Genomic DNA, 22,365 nt, shown 5'->3' with positions numbered 1-22,365 from the left:
ATGCTGGCCACATGACCCGGAAGCTGTACGCCAGCTCCCTCGGCCAGTAAAGCAAGATGAGCGCCGCAACCCCAGAGTCAGGGGTCCCTTTACCTTTAAGGTGGCAAAATGTGTGGATTGCAAGATGCTTGTGAATGGGCTGAGCAGCAGTTCTCAGTAGCAGCTTTAGAAGTTTCTAATGGAGCTTGGGCTTGGACTACCTAATGGGGTGTTAATGCACCTGGTGTTAGCTTAATCTTGGCAGACACCTCAAAACTAATACTCTATAATTAATCCTGTTGTGTGCTATAGGCATTGACCCCTTAAACTACATGGAAGCAGCTAGAAACAAGGGTCCTGCTCCTCTCCTAACCACCCATGTTAAGATTGTCTCGCATTTCACTTTGAATAATCACTATTCCACCTGGTGGCAACAAGGGAATAGAAACTTTTTATTGAAAGGCACAGCTGAGTTTTTTGGGCACTAAAGAAAGATACTACTGTATAAACACTAGAGGAAGTAGGGGTCATCCACTGATGCTAGGCAGTGAGAAAGGAATAACTTCACATAATGCAGATAAATTATGCCATTCGCATCTAGCAGCTGGGGTGAGGATAAGGTTATTTCTGGCTGTCTAATCTTGATAGTTAAATTCTACCTCCACCACCATCAGGGCAACTCTTGTATCTAAATGCCACATTCAGTGGGGAGCAGGAATGGGCTCCTGCACACACGTGATGTGTGGGTTTTTCTATAGGCAGCTGTTTATCATCACTGGTATACCAGAGACGCCTTTTGTACAAAGCTGTGTCAATTTTGGAAAAGCTTGAAGAAAACATTTCTAGGTATTTCAAACAGCAATGAGAGGTGCCAGTCTTAAAATCCCTGGGGGAAGAGTGAGGTGGAAAAAAGCAAAGCTCTTAACCCATACTCGCAAAAGCTTGTTATAGGCATACACTGTGTTTAGGTTCTAGGCATGAGCACCATTCTGGAATTAATATTCAAGTTTTTATCTGCATGCTTTATTTACACAAGCATATAATGACAAGAATGCTACTTTTGTATGCCCCTCATGCACAAAGCAAAGCAGAAGGCTTACACATTTTCTTCCTTGTGTGTTTTATCTACACTACAGCAAGGATGGGGAAGCTGTGGACCTCCAGCTGCTGGGCTGTGCCTCCCTCTTGCCAGGCTGGCTGCTTGGAGCTACAGTCTTAGCTGTGGGTGGCGAGGAGCTGCAGGTTGGCTTCCCCCCGCCCTAGTGTGAGGCTGTGCAGTCAGTCAAAACAGCAATAGAGACCAAGGCCTCACACAGCAAACAGATTTTCATTGCTCCCATGGCTAATACCCCTGACTTTCCTAGAAGGATTAAGATAGGAATGAGCACACACACATTCAACCATCCGGCAAATAGAACAAGCTTCTGAACAGTCACTGAGGAGAAGGAGTCATGACTAATTGCCCAGTAGAGCTTTTTATTTCTTCACTATCTGAATGACATCTTCATCCTCCATGGTATGATCCTTCCCAACTTTCTGTGGGTTGTGCTTGACCGATGAGCCCCACACAAGTGCACTGAAAAAGAAAAGTGTTTAATTGAGATACTACACTTCCACAGTTTATATAGATCAGCAGCAGTGAGGCTTCCCCAGAAATTCGGATACTCTCTACAGGTCAGAGAATCTCACTAATCTCTCTTGGCCGCTATTCTTTAATTCTCTTGAGTGCCTCACAAATAAAATATAAAACAAGCAGCAAACAAAAGACTTATAAAAGAATTTTGGCTATTAAAAAACCACTACAAAGCAACAGTAAGATAATACAGACATGATCAGCCTACCTTCAGGAAATGACAAAACAAGTGATAATGACACCTGACACATCTTTACTAACAGGAAATTTCATAAATTCAAGGACGCCCTGCACAGGCTTCCTTCGCCCAAAATGACAGAAGCCTACTCCAAAGATCTCAACTGGTGGCCTGGGAGATACCAACAGATGTGCCCCATCAAGCATCAAGCAACTCAGCTATTTTTGGAACCCTGTAAGTCGGTATCAAAACCTTGCTCAGAATAGGCAGCCACAGCAGTTCACAGAGAATAATATGATTTGGATTTTGCATGCCACTCCAGAGCCCAGTAGCAGCTAGAGCAGGGGACAGCAAACATTTTCAGCAGGGGGCCTGTCCACTGTCCCTCAGACCTTGTGAGGGGCCGGACTATATTTTTTGGGGGGGAAATGAACGAATTCTTATGCCCCACAAATAACCCAGAGATGCATTTTAAATAAATGCACACATTCTACTCCTGTAAAAACACACTGATTCCCGGACTGTCCGCGGGCCGGATTTAGAAGACGATTGGGCCGGATCCGGTGCCCGGGCCTTAGTTTGCCTACCGATGAGCTTGAGCTTCCAAACAGTATTTGAGGTAGCCCCATGTAGCATGTCATTGTAACAATCTATTTTCTGGTTCCGTAGGGCAACTTATCTTCCACTACGAAGAACTGTTATCTTCCCTTCTGCTGCAATGGCTTCCCTGCCCTTTGATACACTTTTCAATTACAAAGTACAAGTTGTTCCATCACAGTGATAGTACTATGAGAAATATCCTTCAAAGGCTTGGGGTTTTTTTGCAAAACTGAATGAAATAAAGTTATTGTATCATATCGAAAAGCCATGTATTTGTGACCCAGTGCTTTTGAGGCTGTCTAAGGCTACAAGGAGAATAGAAAAACGATCAGACAAAAGACTACAGTTAATTTCCCACAGAAATGCTGAACCTCCCAATGCCTAGTCATTTTCTATTTGAAAGGAAGCCTGAGTTGATGTTTTTGTCGCCTGGTGCTGTGACATTACAAGGACTGCGGGAGCAAAATTGGCTGCTTTGTAGGCCGTACTTACTACTTAAACTCTTTAATCAGGTTTTTGTGGATCTTCATGCAGAAATCCTCCACTGTGGTCCGAGAGTAAGGCAAGACTACGGGAGAGCTGTAATCTGGTAGCTGCCCTTTGGGCTTTGTGTAACTGCAATTTAAATTTAGAGTCATCAAAAGGAGATGCTACAGCACGTTAAAACACAGATACATTTCAAACAAGGTTTGCCTTCTACCCGGGGCAAAGATTCATCATCTAAGGCCTCCGTCGCCTTGAATACTAAGAAGGGGCCATCTCCATTGTCTTTTTGGTGCCTCTCAAAAACCTTCCTTTTCCAACAAGCCTTTTAAAAAGAGATCTCTCCCAGTTTGCAGCTATATTAAAATTGTTTTCAAATGTTTTTAATTGCCTTTATTATTTGTGTGTTTGCCACATTTGGGCTCCTTTGGCAGAAAGGAGGAGTGTGTAATAGTTTGCAGAATTATAGAGCTGGAACCGACTACAGAGGTCATCTTGCCCAACACTCTTCTAATGCAGGACACCCACTACTGCAGCATCCCTGATAGGAAGCCAGCCAGCCTGCCTCTGCTTAAAAGCTCCAGGGCAGGGGAGTCCCCCATCTCCATTAACGCAAGCTGTTCCAAATAACTTGTGCTGACATAAAGTTCTACTGTTTTATCGAAATTCTTTCTTGAACTTTGAACCCACTGGTTCAGGTCATACTCTCTAGAATACTTTTCTCCAACCTGGTGCCATCCAGATGTTTTCAGATTTCCAACTCCCATAATCCCTAGCTGCTGGCTAGGGCTGCTGCCCTAAACAGCTGGAGAGCACAAGAGTTTGGATTTGATATCCTGCTTTATCACTACTCGAAGGAGTATCAAAGCAGCTAACATTCTCCTTTCCCTTCCTCCCCCACAACAAACACTCTGTGAGGTGAGTGAGGCTGAGAGACTTCAAAGAAGTGTGACTAGCCCAAGGTCACCCAGCAGCTGCATGTGGAAGAGCGGGGAATCAAACCTGGTTCACCAGATTACGAGTCTACCACTCTTAACCACTACACCACACTGGCTCTCTAGGTTTTCCAACAAGGATGGAGAAGGCTGCTTTGCAGCAACAGAAAACAGATGAGATAAATCCTTGTGTCTGAACTGTAGTGCTTCAGAATTCAAGTGGTGGGATAGCACAAAGAAACCCTCACCTGTACCCCCCCCCAAAAAAAAAAATTTAAAAAAATTCCCAGCACACAGAGAACAGAGAAAGATCCTAACCTACTCTTCTCAATGTCAGGCCAATTTTCAATGTGCATAAAGTTATCATTTTTTTTGCACTGAAACATGCCCTTAAAGTCCAGAGTGGCTCATGTGTTGTCCTCCACCATTCCCTCCATTCCCGATGAATGGCCATTCTGTTTACTGAAGGCATCACCCTACCTACCACATTTATCCTGTCATAGAAAACTGCAATGATGCCAAATTGTACAAAGGTTTTGTTTACAACTGTCCAAAGCTATTTTAGGGCTTACATGTGGCACCATGGGACAGAACATGACTACAGCAAGAAAGCAGGAAGAGAAGCAAACTTCAAAGACCAGCCTGCAAGTCAACCAGCTCAAACCAGGACAGTGGGGAAGGAATGCAGCTGCAGATTTCCAAGTGAATGGGAACCAGAGATGCTTTCAGCCTGGACAATGCAAAACACTTGACTCACATTCGCACAAGTTTTAGGTAGTCCCAGATCTTCTCCAAGAGGTCATCAAAGTTCCACCGGTGGTGAGCAGAGATTGGAACACAGTGAGGCACTTTGTAAATTATGTCTAGTTCCTCAAGGGAGATCTGGTCAATTTTGTTCAGCACGTAAATGCATGGGATGTAAACTCTGTAAGAGTGAATAAATTATCACCGACAACACACATTTATTTTTTAAAAAAACAGTGATTACTCTCTACTGTCCCTCCTGAATGATCGTGGTTACAAGACAGGTGTATTTTGGAATAAGCCCTTAAGATTATGTACATCCAAACTACTATGCCCACATGTGTCCACAAAGATTTGGCACTTGTTCCAGTGTTCCAAAACAAAGAAGACCATCCTGCACTCTTGGTCTTCCATCGAGAAAACTATTCCACACCTTTCAGCAGTTATAAGAGCAATTACACAGCTCCTTGCTACTGGAATTGAGTGGGAGGGCAGGCGGCCTCCTCACAAATCAGACCCTCCTCAAGAGTGGATTTCCAAAAGTACAAAACCCACAACACAACCCCCCAGCACATCCCAAACAGTCTGCATTCATATTGATAAAAGTGCTTGCTTTGCACAATATAAAACGCACACTGGATTTTGATTCCCTGAAGAATTTGAAAGGCATCTGCGACACAGTATAAGCAACCCCAACAGCCTAGTAAACCTCTTCAACCAGTCTGATTCACAAGCCTCACCACACTACCTGTTTCCTTCAACCACATCGATGAGGTCGTCTGCAGTAACATCGCTACGCAGTGTGACATCAGCATTGTGAATTTTATACTCCGCCAAGATGCTCTTCACAGTTTCAGTATCCAGCTCACTCTGTGGGCACTAATGGAAGAACAAAAGATATTTAGGAGGTAAGTAACTCTGGAGAACCCAGCAGATTTGGGTTTGTTATTATTCCATTAGAGCTATTTGAAGAAGCTTCCGTTCTTTTCTTGTGGTAACCAAATTAGTAAGTCCCAGCTCTACAGATCTGAAAATCCTATCAGACAGGAACCTTTCAGACCATCAGACAGGAACCTTTCTCAGCCAGAGGGCTTCATGTCAGTGATGGGCAGAGCCAGAGGCAAAAATGGGTAGAGCAACAGATGAGACTCTCATCTCTGTACAACTAGCCATATTCCAGCAGCTAATGCCACAGCATACTTCCCTTTCCATTGCAACAAGGAAAAGTCTCTTACTGTTCTCACAAATAAATCTATGTCAAAGCGAGACCCCATTAGACATGGGATCCTCGCCCAGATCAGCAAAGACTGTCCCCAGATAAATGTAATTAAATAAATAGCTCTCTTCCAAAACTACCCAGGCACAGTCAGAGGAGCATTCAGATTATCCAAAGAACTCTCTCCTTGTCACAGTGACAAGGCAGGAGGCGTGCACACTTTCTGCCCAGGCCTGCTTACGGTGGCTGTGAGATTGATGCCTCCTTTGTCCTTCTTCTTAAAGCCAATGTTGGGAGGTTTGCTGTTCAGTCGGATCCCAAAGCCCTCAAGCTCATTCTCAATTATCTTCTTATGTCCCAGGGGCTTCAGGACATCCAGGACTATCAGAATAAGGTTGCAGGTTCGAGCAACTGAGAAGAAAGAAAAGAAAGAAGAGGATTGAAAAAAACGCTTGCTCTGCCTCTTCAAAGAGGTTGGAAAGAAAGAGTTGCATCCTGTGCCAAGCACTTCTCGGTCCTGTTTTGCAATCTGCTTCTCCAAGCCAGAATGCCTTATAAAGTGTGCTCTTTAAATCAGGTTGTTTTCTGCTGCTCTAGAGAAGCGGACACGGAGCAATGGTTCCAAACTACAAGAAAGAAGATTCCACCTAAACATTAGGAAGAACTTCCTGACAGTAAGAGCTGTTCGACAGTGGAATTTGCTGCCAAGGAGTGTGGTGGGGTCTCCTTTGGAGGTCTTTAAGCAGAGGCTTGACAACCATATATCAGGAGTGCTCTGATGGTGTTTCCTGCTTGGCAGGGGGTTGGACTCGATGGCTCTTGTGGTCTCTTCCAACTCTATGATTCTATGATTCTAGGTGCAAGCAAAGGAAGCTGGAAAGAGTCAAACCTCTACTTTCTATGGAGACGAAACATTCACAAAATACAACACAGTGGACAAAACATATCAAATGACAAGATAGATATCTGTAAAGATTCCTCCCTCCCAAAAGCACAAAAGGACGGATAGGGCAGAGAAGGATTTCTGATACTGGAGCAGCAACCTCACCTGCAATGACCTGGCGACCACGACCCTTCCCGTCTTTTGCACCTTCAATAATTCCTGGAAGATCCAGAAGCTGTAGGGTTTAAGGAAGAGGAAAGAAACCCATTATATAGAAATCAGCAAGCCAGAATCCACCAGCAGAATCATTTTAACAATATTGATCAGCTTCATTCACCTGAGTCTGAATAGAGGCAAAAGTTTCCTGTCCCATGACAGGAAATAACACAATAATCTTAGCTTTGCTGAGGAAGTCTGTCACCAATTACTACTGCTCTGTTTTGCCTACATTTAAGCTCTAATTGAAGTGTCAGAGACTGTACTTTTGCATTCCGCTGCCATTTAACGCTAACTTATATATTTGTCACCCTTTGTGCCTGTACATCTAATGACAAACATGATACCATCATAAGTATCTCCAGAAGATCTGCTGCCAAACAGTGTAGATCAGGAGTGGCCATCATGGTGCCCTCTAGAAATTTTTTGTTAGGTTACAACTCCCATCACCCCTTACCACTCACTCCCCTTACCACTCACCATGCTGGCTCAGGCTGATAGGAGTTATAGTTCACAATCCCTGGAGGGCATCCTGTTAAGCTGTTCCTGGTATAGCTAGAATATACTATGCTAGAGGGCTTGACTTCGGAAAAGTCAGCTGATACCATCGTAATAAGCAGATCCACTTTTATGTACAGACTGAGCTCTAATTAAACAAAAGGAAAAAAATCTCCCCACCTAGACCAGAAATGTACTGGAAAAAAATGGCCCTTCATACACTTCATCCTTCACATACACTCCCACCCCAGATCTAGAGAGCTCACCTGTATTTTTGCTCCTTTGTATCGAATCACACCAGGCACCGTGGTCAGCGTGGTGAACTCATAGGCAGCGACCTCCGAGTAGACTCCAGCAAGGTTGCTCAGCAAAGTGGATTTCCCCACGGATGGGAAGCCCACAAAACCAATTCGGGCATCGCCAGTCTTTGCAACATCAAAACCTTCAATGCAGAAATCAGTACTGTTACTGACAGGCTACAGAAGAGATGGGCTACACTTGCCCCTTCGTTGTGCCAGGCCCCTCCAGGAAGTTGGAGCATGAAAAGGGAGGGGAGAAGACCTCTGGAGAAAGCCAGAGAAGAGTCATCTCAGCAAGCCAGGCTGAGCCCCCTTGGATGATACCTTCAGCCTGAGATAGATTTGGTATCCTAGCAGAGAAATATTGTTATCTGCCCATAGGATTTATTAACAGGTTTTATTTAAGTGTCAGAGCCTCAAAGTGTTGCTCATCCGTAATAAATACAGGTCCCAATCAGATGCTACACTGGCATATGGTTTAGCATTACATGCGAAGACTTTAAATCCCTGCAACTTCCCACCAGCCCAACTCCTGATCAAATATGGCTGCAAGGAGATCAGAAACATTTGCTTCTGTTTTTAACAAACCAAAGTTTAGTCTTATGTCCAAACTGGGGTTACTCTCAGCAATAGTTTACTGAAACAAGCCAACTATGGTTTATGAAGAATTCAACAATAAACCATAGTTAAGACTAACTATGTTTAGGATTCACACACAGTTATGTTTGGTTTAGGGTTCAGACACAGTGTGCAACTGTGGCAAACTGAAAACTGAAGCAAAATCTGTATTACATCACCAGAGGAGGAGAGGGGAAGGAAAGCACATGACATCAAGTGTACATATAATCCTGAACTATAAGCCACCTTCAGGTGTTCAACATCTGAATAAACATGCATGGGGGAACAGTAGGAAGAAGTACTCAAACCAGTCACTACTCTTCCTAGTCACTACTTCAGCAGTTTACAGTCAGCATCTTAAATAATAAAAATTATGTATAATTTCCAAAGCAAGTGCACATATTTTTGGTGTATTTTGTATATTCTTTTTTCTACTAACGAGAGGAAAACAGCTCCATCTCCAACTTCAACTTGAGGATTGAGCCACTCATTTCCATCCTTTTGGAATACTGTGCATACCTTCTCCTGGACCACCCCCTCCACCTCCCTTCGGGGTGATGAGCTCTCGGCGCAGTTTGGCCAGACGTGCCTTCAACAGCCCCAGATGGTGAGCTGTGGCCTTATTCTTCTGCGTGCGGGCCATCTGTGGAGTGGGGGGAAAACAAAGATCAGGGAGGGCTGCACAAGGCCAGGACTTTTATGGGAAAGATTGGTGACACCAACCTTGTTCCAAGGTTTTGCATATTACATTGAAGGGCATAGGTCACTCTTCCCTGCCACAGAAGAGATTTAAAGGAGTGAGGAGTTGTCTGCAAGTCATGCAAGGGAGACAGGAAGAGTATCTGTCCCATCAGAAGAACTACAGAGGGTTGTTTCTACTCTGTAGGAAACTCGGACAAAGGCAGAAGGAAGGGTGGCATTTTCAAGGCTTAACTTAAATCAGAGCTCAAACCCAACAGTGTTGTGGAAGATAGGGGTCAAATGTTTATTTGCTGCACTTTAATCCCACTTTTCAGACAATTATTGTTTTCCTGAGGATTGGTCTAGAACTAGGATGATCCAGGTTCAAATCCTAGCTTGGCCACGAAGCTTCCTGGGTGACACTGTGTGAGCTGCACACTTTCAGCCTTAACTACTAGTGGTTGCAGCCTATAGCTGGGACAGATCCCTCCTCTGCTGTCTCCTCCTTGGGTCTGTCTAAGGCCCAGCGTTTCTCAAACTTGGATCCCCAGCTGTTGTTGGACTACAATTCCCATCATCCCTGACTGCCGGTCCTGCTAGCTAGGGATGATGGGAGTTGCAGAACAGAAATCGTGCTCCGGTGGCGTGGCAGCAGCAGGAGGCCCCATTAGCTAAAGTGGTGCTTCAGGTTAAGATCAGTTTCAGGTTAAGAACAGACCTCCGGAACGAATTAAGTACAGTGGTACTTCGGATTAAGTACTTAATTCGTTCCGGAGGTCTGTTCTTAACCTGAAGCACCACTTTAGCTAATGGGGCCACCTGCTACCGCCGCACCGCCGGAGCACGATTTCTGTTCTCATCCTGAAGCAAAGTTCTTAACCTGAGGTAATATTTCTGGGTTAGCTGAGTCTGTAACCTGAAGCATATGTAACCCGAGGTACCACTGTACTTAACCCGAGGTACCAATGTATCTCCCTCCCCTGGGCTCCAGCCTTGCCCAACATGGTGTCTCCCAGGTACTGCTGGGGACTCCGAATCCCATCAGCCAACACGGCAATGCTCAGCGATATGGATGGGAGCTGCACTCCAGGAACATCTGGAAAGCACCAGGATGGGGGTAATGAATACTATTCGACCTCAGTCCAGCAAGCTTCTACCAGCCTCCCGCATTGTTGACCCCCAGCAGATAGACTGCCGCAGTGCACGGAGGCTCTACTGAGCCGCGCCCACGACTCCTCCACAGCCCAGTTGGGCGGGGCGGAGCCGCTGGTTGGGGCCCCACAGGGAGAGCCGAGGAGCCTTTCAGTCGCCGCTGGTTGGGTTACCTCGGCCTCTATCTCGGCGATTTTGGCCAACGTCGTGCTCATGATGGCGGTGCCGGCGGCAGTGGTGCCTCACGGACGGCTCTCCTCAGGCCTGTGGCACGGCGCATGCGCCCAAAGCACAGGTTCTCGCGAGACTTCTAACAAAAGCCCGGCAGGGGGGCTCGTGCGGAGTGCGAGAGTTACCCCCGCCTTTCTGTTGTCATCACGCTCCACCCATGACTCCTGGAAAGGGGGGAGCGAGGACGCTACCATAGAGTGGAGGCCAGAGAGGAAACCAAAGGAGACAGCTTAAGCGTCGCCGTAAGGACTCCTCCCGCCTAATGGCCGGGAGACGGTATTGCAGGAGGCACAGACCCCACCCTCGCTACTACGCTCAGGTCTGGGCCTACAAGGCAGATAGAGAGACCTGTTAATAAATAAGGCTTTATTTCTGTCAGGCGCTCCCAAACTGCGGCTCTCATTCAGGTGGTAGGTCCATCTCGTTAAATACTTAGAATTATCCTTTTATTGTCTACCTTATCTTTCATTTTAATTCCAGAAGCGATAAAAATATAGTTTTAAATCGTACTGTTTTGACTTCTGTGGAATACTATATCATTAAAGACAAAATATAAGAAATAAGAGAAGCAATTAAAAACCATACAGCATCTAACACGGCACATTATTATTAAAATTATATACCACCCTTCACCGGAAGATGACAGGATGGCTTATGACATTAAAACACAGAACATTAATAATACTGTAATGGATTAATTAATTAAGAACCTTGCATTACAACAGGCAGAAAAAAATAAGTGGGCTGCCAAGACCCTCTGAAATTTTGAAGGGATCTATGGGGGAAATGTGTGAGAACCCCTGGCTTATATTCTCTCCCCACCCCCAAAACATGTTGCTTACTATTCCTAAACCTAATGACATGTAACTGCAACAATATATTGTTTCCATCCCCTTCCTATCCCCTGCCTCTGTTGATACCCATTTTCTTGACTGTAGCCACCTCATGGCAAGAGCCTCTCAATTCCTTCCTACCCCAGTACCCCATACAACAGGTGTGGGCAGTCTTTGGCCTGCCAGGTGTGAACTACAGTCCCATCATCCCTGGCCATTGCATAAGGCTGCTAGGGCTGATGGGAGTTGTAGTTCTGCAGCACCTGGCAGGCCAAAAGTTCCTCCAACCACAGAGATGTAATGATAGTGCAATGTTGCTGCTACCGCCTCTACTATTATGAATCATCATGCAGTTTCTCCAACCAGGTGCCCTCCAGACGTTCTGGAGTACAACTCAGGACTGGGGCTGATGGGAGTTGCAGTCCAAATTATCTGAAGTCCACCAGGATAGAGAAGACTCTGAAAATGCATTGTTAAATTTATGCCCCACTTCTCCCAATGGAAAAAGTCATTGTACAAATTGCTTTCCCCTTCCTTCTGGGTGCCACAGTTGTGTGTTTGAACATGCATCCAGCACGTGTATCCTTAAACACTAACAAGAGGTCTGGGATCTTTTGCTAGTTATAACGTGTGTCCATTTATGAATATGTGCTTGTCTCATTTCCTGCCTAAATAAAACTCCCGACATGCTTTTACTTTGTGTTCTGGGCCAGTGACCCTAGCAAGCTATTAACTGCCAGATGAGCAACCCAGTAATTTTTAGAGGCAAACAAATAGCTTTACATTAAGATTCTTGACACATTAACAAATAAAGCTTGGTTTATTATATGAATTGAACATGACAGAATATGTAAATGCTGTTTCAGAAAGTCAAATTACAATTTTAAGCAGGCAGTAAATCCTATGCTACATACACACCTTGATCTAAAGCTAGAATCCCAACCTATTCGCAAAAGCTCAAAGTGTGACAATTCTGCCAGCAGGACTCACACTAATAGGAAGTTCATGAACAGTGTAGGAGGAGATCTGTCCTAAAGCGAAGCAGATGTGTGCCAATTCCTTGGGAGTGAGTTCTTTTAGCTGGAGCTAGTACTGAAAGTACTGAAAAGCTGGGAGTTTTAGAATATTTATTGCTAATGCATCGTAGTACTTTCAGATTTTCTCTCTCTAGTAATCTCTATCCCTAGGTTGTATGTTCCAAACTGTACCCTAATCCATTTCATACGCCCAAATCCAAGTCAAACAGGGACTGTAGCATCAGGGGCTATGGTCATTTGCTAAGTTACTGAGCCCCCCACCCAAGGGTGAGGTGTTGACCATGAGCCATGAAAGCAAGAAGCAGGCAAGAAGCAGGGGACCGATCCCTGATCTCTCTCAAACCACTCACAATGGACAATGCTTTGTGGGTCAGACCATTGGTCCATCTAGCTCAGCACTGAACTCGGGTTACTAATTTCCCATTCCTTATTTGCAGAAAAAATTGTTCCTTGTGGTGGGTTTGAATTTACATCTCCCTGCCACTGTCTCATTAGTGCAGAGACTGAGCTAATAGGTGTTGTGTGGATATGGCTAGAGCCGTAGCTAGGTGATCTTGCGCCCTGGCAGAAGAACTGTCTAGATTGTGCCTAGCCACAAATTAGCTCTTCTTTCTGCCTCTCCTCCAACCCCAACACCACCCATTCAATTCACCCTCAATTTAAAACCTTTTCTAATGAGGCAATGGTCGATATTTGTATTTATAGACATGTTTATGGACATTTTTTAGCCAATTTTGTATCGTTGCACCTCACCACCCCCTAGCTACAGCCCTGTATGTGGCACCTTCAATTTTTAATTGACAGAGGTCCTTGCTACCCCTGCCTGGCAAAAGGCCCTCCCACAACCTCAAAGTGCTGCCCCAGGCAAGCCCCCTCACACAAGGAAGATATTCTGGCCCCATATTATAAAATGTGTTCTTTATTTCCTCTGCACCAAATGATAAAATTAGTAGTAGTAGCAGCAGCAGCAGCAGCTGCAGTACCCCAGCCATCTGGGGTACAATATAAAAACACAGTGATACATCAAGCATTAAAAACTTCCCTATACAGAGTTGCCTTCAGGTGTCTTCTAAGTGTTGTATACAGAAAGCAACCGTTTTGTGCAGGGATTCAATTTCTGACCCCTGTGTCGGCAGAGTGCGCAGAAGCCCGCTCCGCCCCATGTGTCTGGTCGTGTGTAAGTTGGACGCACCTAAAATGGTTGCCGCCTGCAGTTGTTTATTACCTTGACATCTAATGGGAGGCTGTTCCACAGGGTGGGTGCCACTACCGAGAAGGCCCTCTGCCTTGTTACCTGTAAATTCACTTCTCAAAGTAGGAGAACCCCCAGAAGGCCCTTGCCCCCAGAAGGCCCTTGGAGCTGGATCTGTGTCCAGGCTGATTGATGGGGGTAGAGATGCTTCTTCAAGATGTTGACAAACTGGAATAAATCCAGGAATGGGAGAGGAAAATGGAGCTGGGTCCAACAGGTCATGTGAGGAAGGGTTATGCCAGTGGAGGCTGCAAATGGGGCACTGCCCCACCATCCTCAGTCTGCACCATGAGCTATGCTCCACCTACTTATAAAAACAGTCTAGTGGTTTGCACTGCCTGCTTCCCAATGAGTTTTGCAAATCTCAGCAGGTAAGATGGGGATGAAACTGATTGGCTCTGGTGCCGCCTTGGCTCTTTGGCTACCTGTATTCTGCCCAGCAGTCCCAATGGACACCAGCCACTGATAGCCTATGCTGAGCTTAGGAGGGAGACAAATCTTTGAAAGGCTGCCATATTTGTTTTCTCTCTCTCCAGAGGCCAACCCCCTAGATATTGACTAAACATTTGCAAGACCAACCTGACACTGCAAGCTGTTTAGCAGTGGAATTAGATGCCTTGGAAGAAGGTGTCTTCTCCAAGGTTAAGAGGTTTCTAAGCAGAAACTGGATGTCAACCTGTCAGGGATGCTATAGCAGGGGGGTTGGAATGGATGATCTCTGAGATAACTGGCCTGCTAGTTTAGCAGGATCGCTGCATTGTTTGGCCCATTGAAATAAAAAAAAAATAAGTAGGGTTGTTGTTTTTTTGCGGGGGGGGGGGGGGAGAGAATAAAATCACTCTTAAAACAACTGAGTTGCATCCAAAGTCTGTCGTACTCAAGAGCAGCTCTGCTGAAACTTAGATTAATTTCACTGGGTCTACTCTGAGTAAACGGGGTCATATTCTACCTAGCTGTTAGGTAATACTCCTATACGCTGGCAGATTTGAAGGGCTGACTCCTCTGTTAATAACGTAGAAGGGGGAATGTTGGGAACATAAAGGTACCATGGCAACAGATGTTTAAAGGAAGCATCATCACTCTTGAAAAGGAAAGATGGGGAATAGCTGAGAGGAAGCAAAAAAAATCCCCGAAGTGTTAAAACAGTTGAGGGCATTTGAAGAGAGAGAAATGAACTCTATTTAGAGGAGCTGTGTCAATTTCTCCCTTCTATTTTGCTCCAAAAACCACATGAAATACCACCTGTTTAAATATGAATAATGCTTTTGCTATATCTGAGTAAATTTTTATTTCTGTGACAGTAATTGCTTCCGGCAAAGAGAAAAGTAGATTTAAAGGACATTGCCGCCTAGTGCCACAGGTTTTATGTGGGCTTTGTGCCGTTAAGAATTACTGGAATAAAAAGCGAGACTTGACAAATCCTACATCATTGTTGCACCTGCCAGCTTGGGTGCAAACAGGGCGATTGGAGGAGCGACTCCAGAGACCTGGGGACATGGATGGCTAAAGGTATTTTATGGGGCCTTCAAGGACATGTTAGGATACTCTGTGGGGGTTGGCAGGTTTGCTGCTTATTTGCATGTCAATTCCCACAGTGGCATTTTTTTTTTTTTTTTTTGGCTAAAGGGAAAGTTTTGCATGTGTTTAGGCACCTGCCTGAATGGGAGAAAACACACACAAAGGACAGAGTGAGAACCCCCCCCCCGCCTGAATTAAGGAATGCCCATTGTGGGATCAAAAGGATTCACTGAATGCTTTTTCCATTTATAATTTTGCGGTGATGGAAGCGGGCTTGGATCTGGAAACTGGTAAGACTCAATTGCCTATTCTCCTCTCCAGCCAGGCTAAACATTTAGACAATTTCAGTGGGAAAGTAATTTGTGATACCGTAATTAATTTTCTATAAAACGTTAAAAAGAGCCGGATAGGAATTGCAAGTGGAGGGAAATCATCATTCAGCTTCAGGCTGCGCCGTCGGGCGATGGGGTTGTTGGCCCATCAGTGTTCTCTGCGGCCGCCGAGGGAGCGGCCTGGGCGCGCCCCGCCGAGGCCCATCAAGCGCTCCAGGTGCGCTACGACCCCCGAGGAGGGCCCAAATGGGCGCCCAAGTCCTCCCTCCCTAGCCCCGCGGTGCACCGATAGGTGGGAAGCAGTAGTGGGGAAGGGGAACCAGCGGCTGGGGCCGTCGGGGGTTAAAGCCCCGCGCCTCCAGGGAGCGCCCCGCGCGCCCCCCACCCCTCGCCCAGGCCAGGCACGGCTCCGAGGCGGCCCTCCAGGGATCACCTTCATCAGAGAAAGAGACAAGGAGGGGGGGCTGGGTGTGGGGGCTTTAACAGGAATTAGAGAAGGCGGGGGTTGAATTGCACCATCTGCATTGAGCAACTGGGGGAGGAGAGTTCAGGCTGCAAGCCGCCCCCCACCCAGTTGTTCCAGCCTAGATCCATTAGACCGGGTAGGGGGGGGGGGTTCAACTCCCATCCAGGCAAGCCCGTCCTTGCTCAGCCTGGGGCGGGGGCCCTTGCCGCTGCTGGCTCGGCATTGGCGGATCAGTGCTGGGGAGGGGGGGAGGGCGGCTGCAATTGCAGCAGCAGCCCCCAGCCCCCGCGGCCAGGAAGGGGGGGGTTGGGTGGTGGCGTGGGGTGGGGGGCCGGCCTGCTGCCTCTGGCTGCTCTTGCATTGGCGGATGCGGGGAGGGAGGGGGGCAGGAAGCGAGGGAGGGGGGAAGAGCTTCAGTGGCTGCAGAGAGGGAGGGAGAGAAAAGGCGAGCGGGCGCGGGGGGGGTCCCTTTCTACATCGGGAGGGGGGCCGCCAGCGCCGAAGAAGAACCAGCAAAGTTTGCAGCGCGCCCCGCAATCCGAGGCCCCGGCCGGCGCAGCAACCCCCTGCCGGAGCGCTTTTTTCCCCCTTTTTGCAGCGCGGGGGGGACCTCGGGACTGTCGGCCCCCCCTCCTTCTTTCCCTCCCCCCCCAGGGGTGAAAGTGCAAGAGGAAGTACAGCCGCTGCCATCTTTCCTCCGCTCCAAACACACACACACACACACACCGAGGGAGGGGGACGGGCGGGCGGACGGAGCGTGCCGGCAGCCCCCGAAAACTTCCCACCGACGGCGGCCAAGAGAAGAAGACAGCACGAGCCACCATCGACGCCGCTTCCTCGTCGTCCAGCACCACCGGCAGCATCGACAGCAGCTTCCTCGCCGGTCCCGCTCCCGCTGCAGCGCCTCGTGGCGGCCGCGAAGGAACTCGCCTGGGGGGAGAGGCGAAAAGGGGCTGCCTGCCTGCCTGCCTGCCCGCCCGCCGCGGCTGCTTCTGCTCCTGCGGCCTCTGGGCGCTCGCTCTCTCTCTCCCCCCGCCGTCGGCCTTTTGTTCTTCCTGCCTTCGCTTTCTCTTCCAGTCTTGCAATTGTATTTGGGATTTGCATTGCAACAACCCCCGTACGGGGCCGCCTTCATCTCCATCTCCTCCTCCTCCGGTTCCTGGGCGCGCTCGCGCACACACGGCGCCGTCGGGGCCCGGGGATTTTCTGGAAGGCGCGAGGCGGAGCGCGTGCGCCATTCTGGTTTCCCCCCCCTCCCTCCCTCCCTCCCTTTTCTTTTTGCATTCCGCCCATCCTCTCCCTCCTCCTCCCCCGCTTGACGGGCGCGCGCACCAGCCCCCTCGACGGGAGCGCGTGAACGCAGCAGGCGAGGAACGAGAGGACGCGCTCCCCCTGCCGGCCGTTCCTGCTGCTGCAGGCGCAGGAAGGTAAGGCGAGCCTCCAGCAGCAGCAGCAGCAGCCCCGATGGAGCGGGTGAACGAGGCGGCCGCAGCCGCCGCCGCCGCCGCTGCAGCCGCCGCCAGTGCCAATGCGTGCGGCCCGTCCCCACCGGGCTGCTACACGTACCAGGTGAGCAGGCACAGCGCCGACCTTCTGCACAACCTGAACCAGCAGCGCAAGAACGGCGGGCGCTTCTGCGACGTGCTTCTCCGCGTCGGCGACGAAAGCTTCCCCGCGCACCGCGCCGTCCTGGCTGCCTGCAGCGAGTACTTCGAGTCGGTCTTCAGCGCGCAGGGACTGAGTGGAGGCGTTGAGGGCGCCGGAGGTACAGGAGCCGCCGGGGCGCCGGACGGGGGCGCAGCTGAGGCGACCGGCGCTGGAGGGGGCGGCCCCGGGGGCGGGGGCGGCCCCGGCGGGGTGGGCCGGGAGCTGGAGATGCACACCATCAGCTCCAAGGTCTTCGGAGACATCCTGGACTTTGCCTACACCTCACGGATTGTGGTGCGCCTCGAGAGCTTCCCAGAGCTCATGACAGCCGCCAAGTTCCTTCTCATGCGCTCTGTCATCGATATCTGCCAGGAGGTCATCAAGCAGTCCAACGTCCAGATTCTGGTCCCTCCGGCCACCCGCCCAGACATCATGCTCTTCCGTCCTGGTGCGGGCACCACCGACCTTGGCTTCCCCCTTGACATGACCAATGGCACTGGGTTGGCCCCCAATGGCAATGGGATCGCTGGGATGCCCGAGGATGAAGCCACTCGGGCTGCCCTCTCCGCCGCTGCCCAGTCTTCCTTGCCCGTCTTGCAGGGGGTGGACCGTCTTCCCATGGTGGCCGGGCCTCTCTCGCCACCCCTCCTGGCTTCACCCTTCCAAAACGTTGGCACTGGCGCCCCCTCTCTGAGCAGCAAGCGGGGGCGGGGGCGTCCCCGCAAGGCCAACCTGCTGGACTCCATGATGTTCAGTGCCCCGGGGGGTCTGAGGGACGCTGGCATCCTGCCCTGTGGCCTGTGCGGGAAAGTCTTCACAGATGCCAACCGCCTCCGCCAGCACGAAGCCCAGCATGGCGTCACCAGCTTGCAGCTGGGCTACATCGACCTCCCACCCCCCAGGCTGGGCGAGAATGGGATCCCCGGGCTGGATGACACGGCTGCCCCCCGCAAGCGGAGCCGGACAAGGAAGCAGGTGGCTTGCGAGATCTGCGGGAAGATCTTCCGGGACGTTTACCACCTGAATCGGCACAAGCTGTCACATTCTGGCGAGAAGCCCTACTCGTGCCCTGTGTGTGGGTTGCGGTTCAAGAGGAAGGACCGGATGTCCTATCACGTCCGGTCCCACGATGGGTCGGTGGGGAAGCCTTACATTTGCCAGAGCTGCGGGAAAGGTTTCTCTAGGTAAGAGGGGGGTGTCCGTGGGGTCATGGGTTTGGAATTAAAAAAGACTTTCCAGACGTTGGCGGCTGGTGTGACAGTTAGCTGACACCCACAAAGATCTGGGCAGAAACTGGAACGTTGCAGGTCACAGGTCCATCAGCAGGTGTCCTCCTGCAGATGTTCGGATTGTATACTAACCTGAGCATCATGCTGATGGGAGCTGCAGTCTGAAACATCTGGAGGACACCCTGCTGTGGGGTGCAGTTCTAGGTGGAACTTTGTGAGGAGTGGAGGCTAAAGGTAAGAGCCACCATTGCACAGGTGTGCCCAGATTCTGCAGTAAACATAGGGTGGGTGATGGAAGGACAGAACACCTGCTGGGGAGATGCAGAGAGTCCCAGGTATGTTGTCCACCGCGTGCTTGGGGAGGGCTGTTTGTAGTGGCAAAAGCCCGCCTATGCTGGCTGCCACATAAGATGCAAATCAGCACCATCCATTTAAAGCATATTGAGCATATATTTTGAGCACATGACTTTAGTGAATCCTGGGAACTGCAGTTTCCCTTCACAGGGCTACAGTTGCCAACACCCTCAACAAATTGCAGTTCCCAGGATTCTTCAGGGGGAGTCATGTGCTTCAAACGTACATAGAATGTGCTTTCAGGGAATAGTGTGGAACTTCTCAAAGTGACTTAATAGCATGCGTGTGTTGATACAGAAGTAAATCCCGCAAGGCTCCGGACTGAATTTGCTTAGCTTAGTGTGCACAGGGATGCAGCCTTACTAGGAAGTAATTCAGTAGGGCTTACGTCTGAGTAATTTGGCTCAGGGCTGCAGGGATCTTAACCACTAGGGAGCACATGGCTGGCCAGGTAGTGTGGGCGTTCTCCCCAGAGCCTGGATCTCAAAGGTTCTCTTTATGAGAGTGACCTGGACTTCAAATTCTCCACCTTCGTGTCCTGAGCATTTTCTGATACTCACATTGGTGGAGTTTGGATGGCTTACTTGAGAGAAATAGAACTCTGTTCTTGAATTACAGGGCATGGATGTAAGTATTGTTGAGTGTGCTTGCAGAAAGCATCTGGAATCAGATCAGTACATGTGTGTTGATCTCGAAGGAGAGGGCAGCTTCGTTGGTCGAAGGTGGATTCACACGACTGTGGCTTTCACCATAGCGTGGTGTTCTCTGTCCATATGAGTGACTGCGAATCAAAGCAGGTCTCCGTAATTCAGGAAATCACGTTTGTTTAAAGAGGTTGTGGCAACCTAAAGACTGGTGGAATCCTTCACAAAAATAGCTGTTGTGGTGATGGAGAATGCATGGGGAGAATCAATTTTTACTTAGACAAATATGATGACTCCGCTCTTAATTTCCCCTTTTGGGTAAGGACGTCACAAAATAGCCCAGGAGTTGCACCTACTTCAATATTTCTCTGGTTTTGCATAAGATCCTGCTTCGTTTGCACTCCCTAAAGATACCACTGACTAAGGCAAACTTCATCAGCCTGGTGCGCTGTAGATTTTTCTGGGCTACAACTCGCATCAGCTCCAGCCAGTGCAAACACGCTGCCATCAACCCCAAAATCTGGCTGTGGTGCCTGGGGCTGATGGGAGCTGTAGACCAAAACACCTGGAGAGGTACCTGTTTTGTTTCTGGCTACAGTTCAATAATCACTTCTGCAAATGGACCTGAACTGCTGTTTAATTAAAAGAACATCAGACAGTGACTTGTCAGTGGCAGCATTTTGCTTAAGATAACTTCAGGTGTAAGCAAGATGTTGTGTTTCCCCCCGCTGAAACTGGACTGACACTTAAAAAAAATAAAAATCCATAACTTTTTTAATGATCTTTAAGCTTCAGAGATTGCTATTATTATATTTGATTTATTAATCGCCTTCTAAACCATCATCCCAAGGCAATCTGCATTTAAGATAATTAAAAACAGTTAAAAACACAGAACAGAGAATAAGACTAAAACCCTAACATAAAAAGAACCCTCCGGGGTTGTCCTGCTCTCACAGTGGTCTGCCATATCCTTCTGGGAAACCACTATCCCATTTGTGATTCCCAGCAAGCAGTGGCGTAGCATGGGGGTACAGGGGGGGCCGGCCGCACTGGGCGCAACATCTGGGGGTTAGGGTTAGGGGGCGCAAATCCACAGGTTAGGGGGCGCAAATTACTTGCCTTGCCCCGGGTGCTGACAACCCACGCTACGCCACTGCCAGCAAGTGGCATTCAGAGGCATACAGAAGTAATAGAATCACAGAATTCTAGAGTTGGAAGTGACCCTGAAGATCTAGTACAATCCCTGCAGTACAGGAATATGTAGTTGTCCCATACAGGCCGTGCTTTCCCCCCAAGGGGTATTCAATGGTATGCAGTATCAGCAAATCTTTTTTATTGTTAAGAAGTGTGGCACTTTTTCTACAAAAAAAACCCCAACAAAACACTGCACAGGGATCAAACCTGAAACCTTGACATTATTAGCACCTTGTTCTAACTAAAGGAGCATTTTCCGCTGGGTGGATTTAAAAGTAAAGATTGATCTATGCCTTAACCACTTGGGGCACAAAATGTTGACAGGCGTTTTTGCTGAATCAACCAGGTGTGCACACTGATTTCGGGCTGCAACTCTCAACCCGCTTTCTTCCATTGAATCCAGTGAAGTTTCCTAGTGACCAAGTAAACATAGGAGTGAGTGGAACTCCAGCCCTAAATGCAGTTTCTGTGAAACAAATCTCAGTGAGTTCAGGAGAACTGATTAACATTGTGCACAGGTTGTACATTGACAATAAAGGCATTATTATTATTATTATTATTATTATTATTAACCAGAGGTTCTTGGGATCATACCCATAGGCTGTAAGTAAATTCATTTGATACAAATGGAAGTTACTTTTGAGTAAATATGGTTGAGATTGGGGTGTTATATTCCTGCAAATAATAATAATACTTGTACGAAGCAAGGTACATTTAAAACCAGGGTATTTAAAGTATTTCGAAACACCTATCTTTATTTAGAGGTAAGATTTTTCTGGGATTGTTTATGTTTGAAACTTATTTGTGAAAGCATGTACATAATACTTTTAGGCTGGAGGCAAATAAAACTTAATTTCCTCTTCATTTGTGAGGAAATTTAGTAACAGAAATTTGACAGCAACTGCATTATGGACAATTTATGTCTTTCTTTAAAAAGCACCACATTCCTGGTTTTCAGAAATGTTGACTGCTCAAGATTATGGTAACTTAAGAAAGGAGGATTTTCAGCTTTTTAGATTGCCTTCTGTAGGTGTGCCTTGATATGCAGATGTTTAGCAGACAAGCATACTTCTCTTTGTTGTGCAAAGTGCTACCTGTTGATTTCAAACATCAACATGTTTGTTTTTCCCCCTTAGTTAGTTGAAAATATACAGAAGAAAGGCACATTACATCCTACAGGTTCCTTTCTGAAAAAGAGAAGTGCGTTTTCAGGAATTATAAACAACCACTTAAAGACTTTCCTGATGGTTCATAAAGTGCCCCCTCTGTTTTAATGGTATACACCATTTTAGAAGAGGTGTTGCCTTTCTCTCCCCACTCACCCAAAAATTGCTTCCCTGCCATTTGAGGGAGAGGCTTTTGGGAAGGAGGTCTATTAGCGCGCGCCCCCTAAAAAAGAAAAGAAAAGAAAAAAATAGGCAAGGCATTGCAAAAGGGCAATTCTTAGCAGACTACAAGGAAGTCGTCAACAGGCTCATCACAGCTATCTGCCAATCACCCATTCCCACCACCC

At 48.0% G+C, this 22,365-nt stretch overlaps 2 protein-coding genes across 8 annotated transcripts in view; one reads left to right on the top strand and one right to left on the bottom strand.

The window, feature by feature from the left end:
• Window positions 1-1,435: 1,435 nt before the first annotated feature.
• Window positions 1,436-10,443, bottom strand: DRG1 (developmentally regulated GTP binding protein 1). The gene is made up of 9 exons (XM_081842048.1): window positions 10,289-10,443; window positions 8,802-8,925; window positions 7,632-7,807; window positions 6,817-6,886; window positions 6,010-6,179; window positions 5,301-5,431; window positions 4,566-4,733; window positions 2,883-3,005; window positions 1,436-1,555 (listed from the first exon to the last, which is right to left on the bottom strand). The coding sequence occupies exons 1-9, from the start codon at window positions 10,328-10,330 to the stop codon at window positions 1,456-1,458; spliced, it is 1,104 nt and encodes a 367-aa protein (XP_081698174.1). The 5' UTR covers window positions 10,331-10,443; the 3' UTR covers window positions 1,436-1,455.
• Window positions 10,444-17,248: 6,805 nt separating this feature from the next.
• The window catches only part of PATZ1 (POZ/BTB and AT hook containing zinc finger 1), a gene marked incomplete at its 5' end in the record, with an annotated part of 31,553 nt that continues 26,436 nt past the window's right edge, over window positions 17,249-22,365 (top strand). For all 7 annotated transcript variants that reach the window (XM_081841828.1, XM_081841826.1, XM_081841824.1 and 4 more), the window contains one exon: window positions 17,249-18,615. In XM_081841828.1, coding sequence (XP_081697954.1) covers window positions 17,249-18,615 — 1,367 coding nt within the window. The remainder of the gene's footprint in view (window positions 18,616-22,365) is intronic.

This window comes from Podarcis erhardii, assembly GCF_964252035.2.
Source record: "Podarcis erhardii genome assembly, chromosome: 15".
Taxonomy (NCBI): Eukaryota; Metazoa; Chordata; class Lepidosauria; order Squamata; family Lacertidae; genus Podarcis; species Podarcis erhardii.
Note: the sequence above shows the minus strand (reverse complement) of the source record. Positions and strands in the feature narration are given on the sequence as shown.